This window comes from Borostomias antarcticus (genome assembly GCF_949987555.1).
Source record: "Borostomias antarcticus genome assembly, chromosome: 15".
NCBI lineage: Eukaryota > Metazoa > Chordata > Actinopteri > Stomiiformes > Stomiidae > Borostomias > Borostomias antarcticus.
Genome location: NC_140248.1, coordinates 7,820,784 through 7,837,183, shown reverse-complemented (window position 1 = coordinate 7,837,183; position 16,400 = coordinate 7,820,784). Strand labels below are relative to the sequence as shown.

The 16,400-nt window shown below is 49.7% G+C and overlaps 1 protein-coding gene across 2 annotated transcripts; it reads right to left on the bottom strand.

Annotated features, from left to right (window-relative positions):
* Window positions 1-132: 132 nt before the first annotated feature.
* On the bottom strand, window positions 133-16,099 carry ankfy1 (ankyrin repeat and FYVE domain containing 1). 2 transcript variants are annotated; one of them, XM_084449385.1, is made up of 26 exons: window positions 16,072-16,099; window positions 14,571-14,778; window positions 14,204-14,322; window positions 13,884-14,019; window positions 13,480-13,603; window positions 11,936-12,085; window positions 11,620-11,785; window positions 11,230-11,434; window positions 11,029-11,097; window positions 10,623-10,825; window positions 10,419-10,516; window positions 9,653-9,854; window positions 9,380-9,478; window positions 9,078-9,231; window positions 8,239-8,407; window positions 4,852-4,970; window positions 4,060-4,216; window positions 3,756-3,956; window positions 3,158-3,334; window positions 2,863-3,010; window positions 2,649-2,739; window positions 2,437-2,561; window positions 2,193-2,339; window positions 1,952-2,042; window positions 1,678-1,817; window positions 133-1,295 (listed from the first exon to the last, which is right to left on the bottom strand). In XM_084449385.1, exons 1-25 carry the CDS (start codon window positions 16,079-16,081, stop codon window positions 1,685-1,687), a joined length of 3,501 nt encoding a protein of 1,166 aa, XP_084305511.1. In that variant the 5' UTR covers window positions 16,082-16,099; the 3' UTR covers window positions 133-1,295; window positions 1,678-1,684. The 2 variants fall into 2 exon arrangements, with proteins under 2 accessions (XP_084305511.1, XP_084305510.1); XM_084449384.1 differs by having other exon boundaries at window positions 133-1,817.
* Window positions 16,100-16,400: the final 301 nt, after the last annotated feature.

Sequence of the window (16,400 nt, the reverse complement as noted above, 5' to 3'; positions counted from 1 at the left end):
TTCTTTTTTTTTATACGAAATGTACTGGAAAGCGTTTTTGTCTGTGTGATGTGCTGAGGAAAAATAAAACAATTTTCTAATTATTTTGATGACCTTTATGTAAAGTCGACCTCCCTTTCTCTAAAAGGATACGCAAGGAAGAGACCAGCTAGATATCTGAGCATACAGATACAATACAATGTGCATAAAAGATTAACAGAGGCAAGATTTAAGTTTGTCACAATGACAAAAAAGCACAAACTGCATTAAGTACAAAACAGTTGTAGTGGTCAAAAATATCATACATTTATCTGTACAATTTAACAATACCTTGAGTGGCCCACGGACAAGCCACCCCAACACCACATTCTCCCAAATGATCAGAAATGTCATGTAATCTTGATAAAGTGCACCTGTTAGGCTTTGAAATCAAGAAGCATTAAAACATGATAGGTCAAGACTCTTGACTTGAGGCAACACCAACTGGAGCGTGTTAATGACCCCACTCCCTCACCTCATAATAGGCCAACATGGAATGTATCCTTTGGAGACTTGTCTGAAAAATAATCCATTGTTACGATTATAAAATGTATAGGCTACAAATTAATCGACACATGCATACTCATAGGCCTAGGCATCATAAGAATCACTTAACATTTGCTGAAACCCATCAGCTGATCTGAATACTGCCGATTACACTTGACATACGAGTCCCATTCACTGGGGAAATAATGTTAACATACTTTGCTCATTGGGTAAAATGCTTATGGATGAAATGAGAATATGGATGGCTATTGGATGGTTAGTTCAACTTCTTTCATATGGGTAAATCTCATTTTTAGCAGAGTAAGATAAGTGCAGCAACCTCACTTATTTAACCAGTAACAGATTGAATGCAGGCGAGTACTTTCAACCAGTCACTTTCGTGACAATCTGAATCACCCATTCAAACAGATCTCAATTGACGTTTTTTCTTCGTCTGTAGTATGAGTAATGCTTTGTATGTCAACCTGTGTCCCTTAAAATCCTTCTTACCCCCCCCCCACCCCTCTTTGAATAAGCAACAGACAACAATGAGAAACAAGGCAAAGTGAGTGAGTGATTTGAGATTGAAATGAGAAGTAGTAGCTACAGACACCCCAGCCAGGACATCCCTCCAGGGTGCAGGCGGTCCCGTTCATTCAGCGGACGTAAACCATGGTCTTGGAACAGTGCAGTAAAGTGTTCATTTGAGGAGAGGGTGAACAGGCCGGAGATTTTCTGATGGAGAAATGATGTTTGCTCTGCTCCCCGCCGAGACCACGGTCCACCTCCCCCTGAAATGTGGCCCCGTTACACGTTCGTCACCGATTTCAAATGATCCCTCGACATTTGCCACGTTATATAAGACAATCTGCACACCATCTCCCCCACCGAGTCCAGTCCTGCCATCGCAGAGCAAACAAGCTCACGATTTCCAATTTCATGTGATTACTTTGATCGAGAAAACGCATATAAATGTTTCAACTCTACGTCAAAAGTCCTGCTAGAACATTAACATTTTTGATAGACTGGAATAGCACAGAAGTCGTGGTCCGTAATTGTGTCCAGGGACGGTTCCCGATGAGCATATCCTGCTGCTAGCGCCCCCTCTCTCCTGGTGCGCCCGGCTCACGGCCCGGGGAGGGGGGGGGGTTAGAGAAGGGAGGAGGGGCTCACCAGTGGGTTAGGACACTCCGCCCAAAGTTAGCACATCGAAGCAGATGTCACACACCCTCACGGGCTTGTTCAGGTCGAACTTGATGATGGGGATCTCCTTTATAGAGCACTTGTGGCACAGCAAGCGCCCGCAGTGGCGGCTGGGGCGAGAGGGGAAACCACCTTCGGTGAGTGAAACATCTCAACAAACAGGGATGTGGTACTGATATCAATTCACATTCACAAACAGGTTTGCGATCAGTTCTGAAGGAAGAAACGAGGGTTCAGTACTCACCAGTGATGTTTTCTTGTGGTGACTCCAAACTTGGCAACACATTCATAACAGTTGGACCCATCACACCATGGAGGCTCTTTGGACAACATATCTGAACCACATAACATGAGAAGTTAACGGTAGCCTGGTCCCACTCTTAAAGCATGCACTCTGTTAAAAATACATCTTTTCAACTATTCAACATTATACTTAAGACACGACTGACAGATGAGTCCATGTACACGTGGACTGCGAGCCTCACCTAGAAGCCGGAAGAGCAGCTGCTTGGTGGCAACTTGGTAGTTGAAGATGTTGATGCCCTGGTTGTTGTTGACACCCAGACGAGCCCCCGATCGCACGATAGCACGACACAGGTTAGCGTTCCCCTTCATGTAGGCCAGCAGAAGAACTGAGGGAGACGGGGGCTACAGTTACAACTGTGTTTACTGTGCTACCGTTCAGCCGGAATGGGAAAACAAGCACAAACACACACACTGCTCTCCTACCCGTGTTCCCTTCACTGTCCGGCTTGTCCAGAGGATACTCCGGCATACACTCCAGAAACAGCTCAAAGATGGCGGCGGCGTTCTCTTTCCCATAATGCCCCAGGACGTGCATTGGCGACTGACCCCTTCAAGATAAATGTTTGGTAACTTAACTGGGGAAACGCTCGTCTTCGACGTGCCGCGGAGAGCTGTTCTCGTCAAGAAAAGCTTACCTCAGATTGAAGGCCTCAGCGTCGACGTTGGACTCTGTGAGAAGGGCTCGGACGTTATTAAGGCGGCCCTGCATAACAGCCAGGTGCAGCGCTGAGGAGGAGAAGAGGCGGAGAAACAAGACGGTGAGAAACGATCCGGACCGGAGAGGAGGGTGTGTAGCGATGGTACCGTAGGATCACGATCACACCGAGCGCATTGTGTTTGCCTCGCTACCGTTGTTGCCGTTCTCGTCCACGGCGGCGAAGTCCACTCCGTTCTCCAGCAGCACGGAGCAGATGGTGGCCAGGTCCTGCTGGGCCGCCAGGTGCAGGGCCGTCTGTCTGTGTTTGGTCAGCTCGTTCACTTTGGCCCCCGCCAGCAGCTGGGACGGACACACACACACACACACACACACACACAGACACAGACGCACACGGGTCAGACGCACCTACGTTTGCACAAACATCGAATCGACCCCGTCTCAGACAGACAGGCTATAGTTTGGCTCCGGACGGAGGGCTGGCGTTACCAGGTTTCGGACGATGATCTCGGAGCCCGCCTGTACCGCCAGGTGGAGAGGGGTGAGCTTGGCGGCGTCCTGAACTCGGGAGTTGACGTTGGCCTGGACGCTGATCAGGAACAGAACGCTCTCGATGTCGGAGTTCTGCACGGCCAGGTGCAGGAAGTTACGCCCTTTGTTGTCCACCTGAGACCGGAGGGGAGGAGGGGGGGGGGGGTCAGGCGGGGTCAAAAACACGCCGCGGTCGGCTCCAGTAACAGCACCACAGGGTGAAGACGGGACAGGAGCACGTGTGTGTGTTTTGTGTGGAAGTGGGACAGGAGTGTGTGTGTGTGTGTGTGTGGAAGCGGGACAGGAGCACGCGTGTGTGTGTGTGTGTGGACGCGGGTCAGGAGCGCGTGTGTGTGTGTGTTTAAGTAAGCGGGTAAGGAGCGTGTGTGTGTGTGTGTGTGTGTGTGTGTAAGTAAGCGGGTAAGGAGCGTGTGTGTGTCTGTGTGTGGAAACGGGTCAGGAGTGTGTGTGTGTGTGTGTGTAAGTAAGCGGGTAAGGAGCGTGTGTGTGTGTGTGTGTAAGCGGGTCAGGAGTGTGTGTTCTGGGAAGCGCGTACCTGTTCTGCCGCCCCGGGCTCTCTCTTGAGGATGGCCTCTGCGGCCTTGTTGTTCTTGTGCGTCATGGCGCAGGCGAAGGGCGTCATGCCCTGGCGGTCGCGCACGTTCAGACGGATGTCCGGGTGGGAGATGAGAAGCTGGATGATAACACTGTGCTGGTTGCTAATGGCAATGTGGGTGGGAGACCGTCCCTCTGCGTCCTGGTGGGGGGGGGGGGGGATGGCGGTGGATCAGATCAGTCACGGGGAGGGAGACGGGTAGCGGGAGGTACGGGAAATATAAGAGCTTCGTGTTGACCCTGACCTGTGCGTTGACGTTGGCCCCGAACTCCAGAAGGCACTGGACCACCTCCTCCAGCCCCCAGCTGCCCGCCAGGTGGAGGGGCGTCTGGCCGTCCCGCGCCTCCTCGTCCCCCTCGCCGTTGGGACCAGGCTGCCTGGGGCTGTTCACGTCACAGCCGCTACGGGGAGACGGGGGAAGGGGAGGGGGGTTAGACGGCCAGCGATACCCTAAAAGGTCACGTAAGAGACTCTGAGAAGAGTGATAATGATCTGACTTTGTAACCGACGCGCGTATACGACGGTGTGATTAGCTGTGAGCGGATGGAAGAACATCCTTCCTGTGTTACACACACAGGAGGCCTGGTTTCACACCGGGCTGGTGGGGCGGGGTCCGCCAGGCTGAGAGGGCTGGAGGTGAGGCCCGGAGGGTTTCACAGCTCACAGTCACACAGGGATCATGATGATCGCCCGGAAATGACTCACTGTGGCTCTGATCAAGAACCCTCGACCAGGTTAGGGTTAGGGTCAGGGGTAAATCAACTCTGACCGCTGGACAACTCTTCAAATGTTCGAACTTGACAGTGGCCGTTAACACTCAGCATTATAAACCGGCAGAGACAGTAAAACACAGCTCTGTTAAGAAATACAGCCCCGGTGTACTATCCAACTATCCAAGGTAGGATGGCAATAACAACATGTAAAATGGGAATATAATATGGCTGCATACTGTACTATAATATGGCTGCATGGGTGGTACTGTGACCCTGTCTAGGGGGGATGGGGGGGGGATTTGAGGGCAGAACAGACCACAGACCTGCGGATGAGGAAGCAGGCGGTGACCTCGTTGTTCTCGTCCACAGCCCTGTGGAGGAGGGTCTGCTGGCAGCCGGAGGGCCCGGAGCTCCAGCAGGTGGCGTCGCAGCCGTGGCGCACCTATCAGGGGCGAGCACAGAGGGGGGTCAGCGCAGAGCATCACAGAGGCGCGGCAGACAGGCAGGTGAACATATGAACGAGCGGAGGAACGGAATGAATGCTGATGCTTCCATGGGGGTGTGTGTGATACGATTAAGATATTAACATCCCATAATCCTCTGTGTCGTGTGTGAAAACGCTGTGCCGGCCCAGTTGATGTCGATTTTTGGATCATGATGGCAAGAGCAAAAGATCTAAGTGACTGAGAGGGTTCGTTATCGGGGCATGGATGACAGGAGCTTCAGTCACAAAGACCGCTCAACTGGCTTGTGTTATAAGAGGGAAATTGACTAAAGTGACATCTGCTTAGATATATGGGAAAGACATCAGTAAATAGGAAATTGTGGTTGGAAGTGCACATTTGATGACCGTGATGCTCGCGCATTAGTGCAAAATGTAGGGCTGGATTTCAAGAATCGATTCGATTCCGATTCACAAGGTTCAGAATAGGGCTGAACGATTAATCGATTTCAAATCGAAATTGCGATTTGAAACAACGCGATTAGCAAATCGCAAAGGCTGCGATTATTTTAGGCTGCGTTATGAAGCGTGTCTGGGTCTGGACCAGCGTTTCCCCTTGGATGACAGTTATGCTCACCAATCATTAATACGGTGCTTGCTCAACAATCAAAAGTGGCCAATGGCAACTGCTGCAGGGTCCGCCCACCAACAACATGAGTGAAACTACGAGTGAACTGAACACATGGCTAGCCTACACCGGTAGCTCAGTAGCCAACGTCTTCGTGACCCGGAAATGTCATCGGCTGAGCCAGAAGAAATAGAGCATTTAATAGCCAAGAAAAGCAGTACATCCGTAATATGGCAATATTTCGGGTTTCAGGGGACAGATGTACAACAGAGAACAGTGCTTTGTAAGACCTGCCGCGGAACAGTTGCTACATCCCGGGGAAACGCCACCAGCCTGTATCAACACTTGAGTAAGCACCATAAGGAGATATACGATGCCTGCAGGGCCAAAAAAGCGAGTGAAAGTAACGTTAGCAATGTACCCCAGTCTAGCAAACAATCCTCCATTTCACACTCATTTGCAAGCGTTACCCCGTATGAAAAAGGATCACGAAGGCACCGTGAGGTAACCAACGCCGTGACAAAGTACCTCGCTAAAGACATGGTGCCTGTTAACACCGTGACAAAAGACGGGTTTCGAAACCTTGTCCAAACGCTGGATAAAAGATACGTGCTTCCCTCCCGCACATATTTCAGTCAAGTCGCCCTCCCAGAACTGTATGCGGATGGATGAAGGGAGAGATTGAGGGAGAGAGGGAGGGATGGATGAAGGGAGAGATTTAGGGAGGGAGGGAGGGATGAAGGGGGAGAGAGGGAGGGAGGGATGAAGGGAGAGATTGAGGGAGGGAGGGATGAAGGGAGAGGGAGGGAGGAACAGAGGGAGGGGTGGATGAAGGGAGAGGGAGGGATGAAGCAAGAGATTTGAGGGAGGGATGGATGAAGGGAGAGTGGGGGAGGGAGGGATGAAGGGAGAGATTGAGGGAGGGATGGATGAAGGGAGATTGAGGGAGGGATGGATGAAGGGAGAGATTGAGGGAGGGATGGATGAAGGGAGATTGAGGGAGGGATGGATGAAGGGAGAGATTGAGGGAGGGATGGATGAAGGGAGATTGAGGGAGGGATGGATGAAGGGAGAGATTGAGGGAGGGATGGAGGAAGGGAGAGAGAGATGGGGGGGCAGAGGGAGGGAGGGAGGGACAAAGGAATGGAGAGAGAGATGGATGGAGGGAGGGAGGGGGGATTGGTCCGGGGCCACTATGCTTCTGTTTTGAATAATTGTTATGCACTTAACCCTAGAGGCCGCACATTTTTGGCATTCTGTTTAACATTGTCGTTGCTGTTCATGTGAACGACCTACCTCTTTTCCAATGCCAGAGATTATTTACTGAAAGATCCTGTTATTTTCTTATTGTAAAGTTTTATTTATTAGTATTATTACTTTATTTAACTTGATGGCAGAATGTGCAACTTGGATGCTGCTCCTGAGCTATAAGTGATTGACTTGCCTCTTGAAAATGTCCTAGTCCTAATAGCTCATGTATGTTCCATGCCCATGGACACTGTGAAAGACGTGTATGTTGATGGATGGATGGATGCTGCTGTTATTTATCAATAAAAGGCCTACAAGTTGGAAAAGTTGGAAGCTATTTATATTTTCATCCTTGCATTAGAATATAGAACAGTTGATTTTCTCATGCAATCTCATGTGGTAGGTGTTTAAATCCATTACACAGTGAATATTGATGTTTTTAAAAAATATCGCAAATCGAATCGCAATCGCAATTTCAGTCAGAAAAATCGCAATTAGTTTTTTTCCCCAAATCGTTCAGCCCTAGTTCAGAATCGATTATCACAATTCAATTCGATTCGATTCAATATCGATTCGGTTAGTGTTACTAACTTTTTTTTTTTATAGCTGTAACCTTAATTACATGACTGCCAAGTTATGCAACACATCAACAGGCCTATTACGGCTGGGTATCGATTCCAAAAATGAATGAATGAATAAATCATTGAATGAATTAATGAACTATTCATTCCTTCATTTATTCATTAAATAAAATATCGATTTTGGGATTCATGAATCAATTCAGAATCATTTGATTCAGAATCGATGAATCAATTTTTTTAACCCAGCCCTAGCGACATGTGAGGAAAAACAAGAGCAACTCTCCCTCAGGTGACTGAAAGAGTCAAAGCAGGATGTGATGAGGCTGCGTCAGCGAGAAGTGGGTCGACCACCGCGTAGAGACGGATGTTGTGGTGAGGTTGCGGATTTGAGAGTTCAGTGGTGTAGAAACCACAGCCGTTGGTCTAGAGAAGTATGAAAACGATGTGAATCGTATGCTATGGCCTTCACAGTCACCACATCTCAACTCAATCGAACACCTATGGGAGATTTTGGACCGGCGTGTTAGACAGCGCCATCGTCAAAACACCAGATGAGGGAAAATCTTTTGGAAGAATGTTATGCCATCCCTCCAATTCCAGAGACTTGTAGAATCGACGCCGAGGTGCACTGGAGCCGTTTTGGGGGCTCGTGGCGGCCCAACACCTCACTTTATGTTGGTTTTTCGTTTGATTTGTCACCCATCGGTATATAGGCACATACGTAGAGTATAGCCTATCTATAATCTTTCCTACCCCGTCACCATCTACACCCTATATACTCTCCCTCAGTGTGTGTGTGTGTGTGTCCCACCAGAGTGGATGCGATGTCCTCTAGGCCATTCTCCAGGGCTAGCCACAGAGGGGGGTTGCCCCTCTCGTCCACCACGGACATGTCGGCCCCCCGTGTGCAGATGGCGTCAACCACCAGGGGGAGCTGGTTACTGATGGCCAGCTGAAGCGCCGTCTGGCCCTCCTGGGTCCTGGAAGAACAACATTCATTCATCCATTCAGTTTTCATCAAACCTTTATCTATGCAGGGAGTCACATTGAGATGGATATCTCTTTTACAAGACACACTATAGAACCTTTGAATTGCCCCAATGGTATTTCACAATCCTGAGTCGCGGTGTCTGGTGTGTCTAATGGTGCGTTCGTTTATAACTGGGAGGTGGCAAATTGCGACTTGCTACTAGGAATTATTAAATAAAACACCGCATGAACTCGCACTTCCTCATCGCAAATTCTGATATGTTTCTCAGCCCCCAGTTGCTCAAATGCACTAGATATAACTAGGTAACTGTGATATAATGGTATATAGATATAACTAGGTAACTGTGATATAATGGTATATAGATATAACTAGGTAACTGTGATATAATGGTATATAGCTCGAATGCACAGGTCGGAGGTAGGTATTTTGCGACTTGCGACTTGCCACCTCCGACCAAAAACGAATGTACCACAAATTGATCAATTAAGGCCTTCTACACAACCAGAACGCAATGAATCGACCTGTGACTTGAGAGCGGGCCGGCCTTCAATATTACACAGTATCCAGCGACGTGAACTAAGAAAGATTCCATGAACTAAGAGCGCCGTGTTCTTTCCCAGAGTCCCCGCGCTGTGACACGAGGTCACGTCCGCCCCCACCTGACGTTGATGTCCGCCTGGTGCTCCAGGAGGAAGAGGGCGCTCTTGCTGTCCTGTCTCTGGATGGCCATGTGCAGCAGCGTCTGCCCGGTGGACATGGTGTCGTTGATGGACGCGCCGGAGCCCAGCAGCTGGGCCGCGATGGTGTGCATCCCTGGCCACGCGGTGGACAGGAGAGACTGCGTGTCAGTACTGTGGGTTCCCCCGTCGACGACTCAATACACTGATTAGGCGTGGACACTTTTAAATGTTCTCGGGTTTGTGATTTGGAGCGGTTTGTGTGGCCGTTGGCCCTAGCCTACCTGTCCACAGGGCCAGGCCCAACACGGTTTGGTCCATGGAGTCTTTGAGGCTGAAGTCAGGGATGATCTGGAGGTTGTTGGTGGCGTGCAGCGCGTTGGCTGGAACGGAAGCGCAACATTAGCACGAGGGGTGACGGGTGAGTTCTACGCAGGTGAGTTCTACCGCGTTCATACGGAACAACAAAAGAACACGGTGCCACTACCAGAAAAAAACAAAACACCTAACGCTCCAGTCTTACAGACTTGGCCGGGGCCGAACGGAGAGCTGCTCACCTTTCTGCTCCAGGATGACCGAGACCACGTCCGGGTGGTTGTGGGCGATGGCCATGTGGAGGGGGCTCTGCAGGTGGACCCCGGGGGCCTCCTCGGGGAGGGGCTTCTGGGTCTGCAGGTTGGGGTTGGCCCCCTGCTGGAGCAGCTCGGCCGTCAGCCCCGCCAGCCCGCAGCGACACGCCGTGTGGAGGGGGGTCTCGTCCTGCGCCATGGAGACGGACGGGCAGAGAGAGAGGGGGAGAGACGAGAGAGAGACAGGACAGGCAGAGAGAGAGAGGGAGAGAGGGGGAGAGACAAGAGAGAGACGGAGAGAGAGAGGACAGGCAGAGAGAGAGAGGGAGAGACAAGAGAGAGACGGAGAGAGAGACAGGACAGGCAGAGAGAGAGATGGAGAGACAAGGGACGGAGAAAGACACAGGACAGGCAGAGAGAGAGAGGGAGAGAAGAGAGAGACGGAGAGAGAGAGACAGGGAGAGGGACAACAGAGAGATAGAGAGAGAGAGAGAGAGAGAATGAGATAAGGAGATAAGGAGAAAGAGTGCCATTAGGGAACCATCAAAAAAGCTATTATGAACATTATTTTGAAGCTGAGCAGGAGGACGTTGCAGCATCACTGAGCTCTGAGGGGCGGAGAGGCTTGTTTTGGTGGAGGAGTGGGTGACGCAGAGAGGAATGTGTAATGATTTGCGGTGCGACTGCAGTCTGCAGTGTGGTGCAGAGGCGGGGCTGGTTGGTGCGGTCCGGCCAGAAACACCTAAAAACCTACCCGTTTGTTGGCGTGGTTGACCTTCGCCCCGTGCGTGGCCAGGAAGAGGGCGGCGGCCTCGCTGCCCGTGCCTGCTGCTCTCTGCAGGAGGCAGTTCCCTAGCGTGGACAAGAGGCGGGAACGAGAGGGGAAGTGAGAATCACATATATAGAGACAACGCATACATTACGACACAGCGTTCTGGGTGGAGTTCCTGGTCGGTACCCGTGACGGCGTCGGGGGCGTCCGGGTTGCTGCCCCTTTGGATGAGCTGCGCCGCGAGGCTGTTCTCGTCGAACGAGGTGCCGTTCACCACCGGCGCGTCTTCCTCAAAGGGGTTGACGGACGGGTCGGACGACACGGTGATGTACTGCAGGGCCAGCCACAGGGCTGTGCTGCCCTCGTGATCCTTCAGCTCCAAGTCCAGCCTGGGGGGAGAGAGAGAGAGAGAGAGAGAGAGAGAGAGAGAGAGAGAGGGAGAGAGAGAGACAGAGAGAGAGAGAGAGAGAGACAGAGAGAGAGAGACAGAGAGGGGGAGATCATGATACACCAGGATATATCCCCACCGGGCCGATGGTTTGATGTTAAAATGGCCCTGGTCATGTGTTTGGTGTAGAAGGGTTCAACTCACTGCTTGCACAGTAGGAGATGGTTGAAAACGGGCTCGTTCCCTGACACTACAGCTTCATGCAAGGGAGTTCTGTGAAACAAAAAGATAAACACAGCTCACAATCATACGAAGGTTTCCCGCCAAATATCACTGGCAGTCACCTCAACACGTCCGAATAGTGCCGTCTTTTTCGACCAGGGTGATGGAGGCCGTGTTACCCACCTGCCCTTGCTGTTTTGCATGTTTGGGTTGGCACCTGTTTTGAGCAGGGCCTCGGCGATGAGGGCCATGCCGTTCATGACCTCCTCAGAGTGCTTCTTGGGGCTGAAGGAGCAGACCAGGTGTAGAGGCGTCTCCACCGCCCCCACCGTGGCCGCGTTCACCTGGGCGGCGTGGCGGATCAGGAAGGTGGAGGCGAACTCATCGCCTGGGCGTCGCAGGGTTAGGGAGAAGAGGAGGGATTTATTAATGGTGGTACTCGGCAGGGCTCGAGCTTTGAGTTTCAGGCATGATTCAGTGGCACGTCAGGCGGGATATTTTGAAGCTTGTGCGCAAATGTTGCACACAGAAACTGACATTCGGGATTCCTTTAACCTTCACAGAGCCCTCTACCTCTTTGGATGGCTTTGTGCAGCAGGCTCCAGCCACTCTGGTCCACCATGTCCACGTCTGCCTTGTTGTTGACCAGCGTGGTGGCAATACTCTCAAGTTTGCGAGACAGGGCTAGGTCCAGGGCCAAGTCCCCGTTGTTGTCCAGTTCGTTCAGCTTGCCAGGCAACTGAGCATGTGGAGAATTCAAGATATGCAAGTTACTTCTGGAGACTTACTTGATGTACCTGCTCTGGCTGAGAACGCGGGGCTGGGGGAGGAGGCCGAGACTGGAAGCTGTGTGAGCGCAATGATGCGAGCAGTGGTCGGGGTCTATTACCTGTGCGTCCATCTCAATGAGGTAGAGGAAGACGACGTCTTCCCTCTCTACTTTGATGGCTTTGTGGAGCGGGAACTCTGTTTTGGACTTGATCATCTTGTACAGTAGCTGGGCACTCATGCTGCTGAAGTCCTCTTTCCTCAGGTCATCCTGGAACATCAACTTTTCATCACCTCACCAGACTCATCTATGGACACTGAAACTAGTCGAAACTAGCAATCAGTCAGTCAATCAATCAATCAGACTTTATTTATATAGCGCATTTCATACACAAAGGCAACACCATGTGCTTTACAGAGAGAAAGGGGGGGTGTACATACTGATCCTACCCCTAACCGCGCCCGATTGTATGGCTGCTTGTCAAGGCTGGCTGCCTGTATGGTAATTCCCTTCCCCCTCCCCTCCCCTGGCAACTGCCTTGTACTGTATTTTGTAACTGCCTTGTACTGTATTATGTCATAATCGCCTTGTATTTTGTATGTATTGCATTTTGTATGTCGCTCTTTCTTCCTTTTTATGCGTTATCTGTATTGTAAAGCACTTTGTGCATTCGTGCTGTGAAAGGCGCTATATAAATAAAACTTACTACTTACTTACTTACTAATTTTATAGAGGGAAGTAAAAAAAAAAAAAACTGTTCACCCATTTGAGCCAATATAGGAGAACTGTAAAAATTCAAGCAAGCTCCTGGAAAATGTTTAATTGTCTTAAGCTATAGGAACATTTTACAAAGCACTAAGCATGAAATAAATACTACATTATAAGAAAATGTAAAACACCCATTTGATATCGCTATTCATCAAAATGCATTAGTCTCCATACACTGAACTCAACTGGAAATAAAACGTGCTGAATTCTATTCTGTTTGAAAGAATGAGTTCAGATCAAAGCCTGAGCCAGAATAATACAAAGGTAGAAAGAGCAGTTTGCGGCGCTCAGAAGCGAGTGCAGTCATAACCGGCGGTAGCAGGGGGTCATGTGGCCGACTTGCTCCGTCCCGAGTCATAAACACAACCTTGAGAATCATTGGAATCTGGCCGCGGCAGATTTACGACAGCATAAAAAGCGATGAGCTCCTTGACACGCAGAGAGAGAGAACCTGGTGGCCTCAGGACCGAGCCGCGACGGACTCATCGACATATTAAAACATGGATACAGCACAGATAACTTATACTGTAGAGTATCTGTTGTGGGGAAAAGGGTGGTGGTAATACAATACAACTTCTGCTCTAATCCATTCTTCCTTGGGCTTCTTCAGCCTAAAAATTGATATCTGATAAAAGAGAGTCCTTGACTTATGTATATGACACATCATCCAGATGGGAGCTGGAGAAGAATCGATAGAAGAGCTAATTGAGACGGCCTGAAAATGCATGACTTTTACTATACTGTCTGGCTGTTCTCACGGGGTGAAATGGGACCAATCTCTCTTTTAGTGATCTTCTATTGATTCACAGCTTGTGATGCAGGATGATATGATTCAACTATTGATTGAGGACGTTCCCATCAGCCCGGTGGGTGCAGCTGACGGGGGATAGACTCACCCAGTGGCTGGCGATGATCTCCCCACAGTAGTTCATGAGGGTGGTGGCGTCAAGCTCCTCGGCCGTCTGGTAGAAGCGGATGCAGTTCCTCACATTCACCGACGACATCACCCCTTTCTCACACCTGTCCCCATGGAAACAGCCAATGAAGATATGAGCAAATCATACTAGGTCCATAACTATGACTAAGACTACCGTTTTTAGGCTGTAGCCTTAGACTTAGAAAACGTTAATGTCCTCGAGGAGGCAATTTGTTATACAGCACACATTAACAACACATATAGACAAAACAAACAGTCAGGCCCTTAAAGGAAAACAGGCATAGAGGAACAAGGAGTGCTCTTCGGTGGCAAGAACCCCTGGATATAAAAGGGACAGACAGAGCAGGTGTCGTCAGTGCCCACCTCTCTCGGAGCAGCAGCAGCTGGAAGCGGTTGGACAGTTTCATCAGGTCAATGAGGAAGGCGTCGTCCTCACTGAGCTCCAGCTCATCGGTATATGCCCAGCGCAACATCGCCATGGCAACCTCCGGCTTGGCATCTGGGCACCGAGCAAATCGAGCGTTAACAGTTTGCATAGGAATTCGCAGAGTGGGAGATAGTTACTAAATAGTACGCTGGAATTCCAATAGTGCAATCTTTCCCAAGTGATCAGTTTTGTGTGTAGTCACTACACTGTTATTTTCTGGTTTTCTATTTGGCATTTTAACAGCGGGGCCGCTCACCAGACAGGTCCAGTTCTGTGGTGGAGGCCAGGTTGGCCAGACTCCAGGCATCACTGCGCGCAGCCAGCACAAACTTATGAGCGTTGAGCCTCTGCTCTCCCACTTTCACCTTCAGGTCACTGTGTAAAACACGAGACAATTCTAGACACAGAAGAGACTGAAATTTCTCTGTCGCTTAACCATGAAGATAATCGTTTCCTATTCCTAATCGTTTCTAATTACCGGATCCCCTAGACAGGGTTGGCCTAAAAGCCCTATGTGTCGCCAAAGGAGAGAAGAGACCCACTGCTGAGAGTAACCACAGCAACAGCAGTCCTTAATATATACAGGTACATCACATCACCCCCCCCCCCCCCCCCCCCCTCACCTGTACTGCTCCTGCTGGTAAAGCTCGCCCACGATGTCCAGCAGGCGGCTGATGAAGGTGTCCCCGGTGGCGGTGTTGGCGGAGCCCTGGCCGGAGGCCTGAGCGGCCAGCACGGCGCAGCGCCTCTCCGTGTCGGCCAGCTTCTGCTGCATCTTCACATACTCCTGCCTGAGCAGGGACAGGTGTTTCTGCAGCTTGGCCACCTCCTCTGTCATCCAGCGCCGAGGAGAAGCAGACGACGGAGAAAAAAAAAAAAAGCAAGCCGATATAGTGCTACCTCTGGGTAAGCGTAGGGTAAGGGTGCATTTAACACGTTCCAAGTTATCGTTCTGACGGTAAAATCGACATAAATTAAATAATTATTTTTCCAGAAACTAAGCAATGCAGCTTCTCGTATATGGATGTGGTTTCTCTCCTAAGGCTCATTTCATGTCTGGGTTCAAGGTTTGCACAATTTCACTCGGTTGTTTCCTTTCCCTTCCTGACAAAGTTTCAGCAGAGCCAGAATGCTGATGAGGCACATTGCTTTGCACTCCCTCAGTCAGCGAGTAGAAGAGGGCTGGCTTGGAGGCTCCCACCCTCTCTGCCTGTCACCTGACAAACGCAACACAGGAAGGGCTCAGTGCTGGAACTGCAAGATAGGCTGAAGTGTTAGGCTGAAGTGTTAGGCTGAAGTGTTGGCCAAAAGAGTTCAGGGCAATTTGCTACACATCAAGTTTAGTCCCACTGGTTATTGCATTCATTACTGTGCTGCTGCTTATCATTCACAATTATCTTTCTCTGTGCATTTTGGCCTCTGCAAGTAAAAACAGACACTGGTATGGTAGCTAAAGACATTGACTTGGGAAATGTTTGCTAAGCAAAAGCAGTAAAAAAAACAACAACAAAAACACTTGACTTTCTAGGAACAAAAAATAGGTGCGCCGTTTTGCTAGCTGAATACTACATGCTTGAAGTTCACTTGCAGTAACCTAACTAAATAGCCATGTTGCATAGCACACATGATGAATATATAAGTTGCATTGAGCTGAACTAATAAGACTTCACTGGCTGGCCATTGCCAGTAGCTACCTGTGAGATCTGGGTCGGGTGAGCCATCACTGAACCCACGTACAGCTATAGCCAGGTCAGCTGGCTGATCCTAACTAGTGAGCTAACGTTACCAGTGCTAATACTACCATGGATCTGTCTGACGAGCTATACACTGGTCATCTATTCATAACTAGCTCATAACTGACTAGCTAAACCCCAAACGTGTTTTGACATGTTAGCCAGTTTGCACTAACGTTAGCTAGCGAGTCTAGCCTTGTTAGCCAGACAACGATCAAGCGAGAATGTGCAGTTAGCAGGAGCCTCGATGAGAGTGAATGCTTTACATTTTAGAAAATTGCGGTAGCATAAGATCTCCGCTGACTAGTCATTCTTAAAACGTTACTTTAATTGGCAATGTATAAGACATCAAAGAAAGGGCGTGTAAATAGTCAAGAAATCTGTCTCATACCTTCCGCCATGTTTGTTCCGTGGCTAATACTGCCCTCTCGCGAGATGATGAGATGGTCAGTGTGTACATTGATCGATTTTTGCCTTATGTTACATGCGATCTACTCCTCCTCGTAAATATGATGCCTGTCTCCCAACCCAGTGGAGTGTGGCAGTGATCATTCTGTTCTAATATAATCTTATTCTAATGATCTGCAGGTTTTCTTCAAATGAATTGCACCTTATGCATTATTATAGCATCCCTGGAAGGTGAAATGGTCCTTGGTCAGATTAGCCAAACCTGGCCACTGGAGCCTGCTCTTGGAAGAGTGTTTGGAAAACCGTCCATAA

Coding starts and splice junctions, on each gene's coding strand:
- ankfy1 (XM_084449384.1), bottom strand. Junction 2,562..2,648: donor GCTGAGGCCTTCAATCTGAG/GTAAGCTTTTCT, acceptor TTTATCTTGAAG/GGGTCAGTCGCCAATGCACG. Junction 2,043..2,192: donor GCTGCTCTTCCGGCTTCTAG/GTGAGGCTCGCA, acceptor TATGTGGTTCAG/ATATGTTGTCCAAAGAGCCT.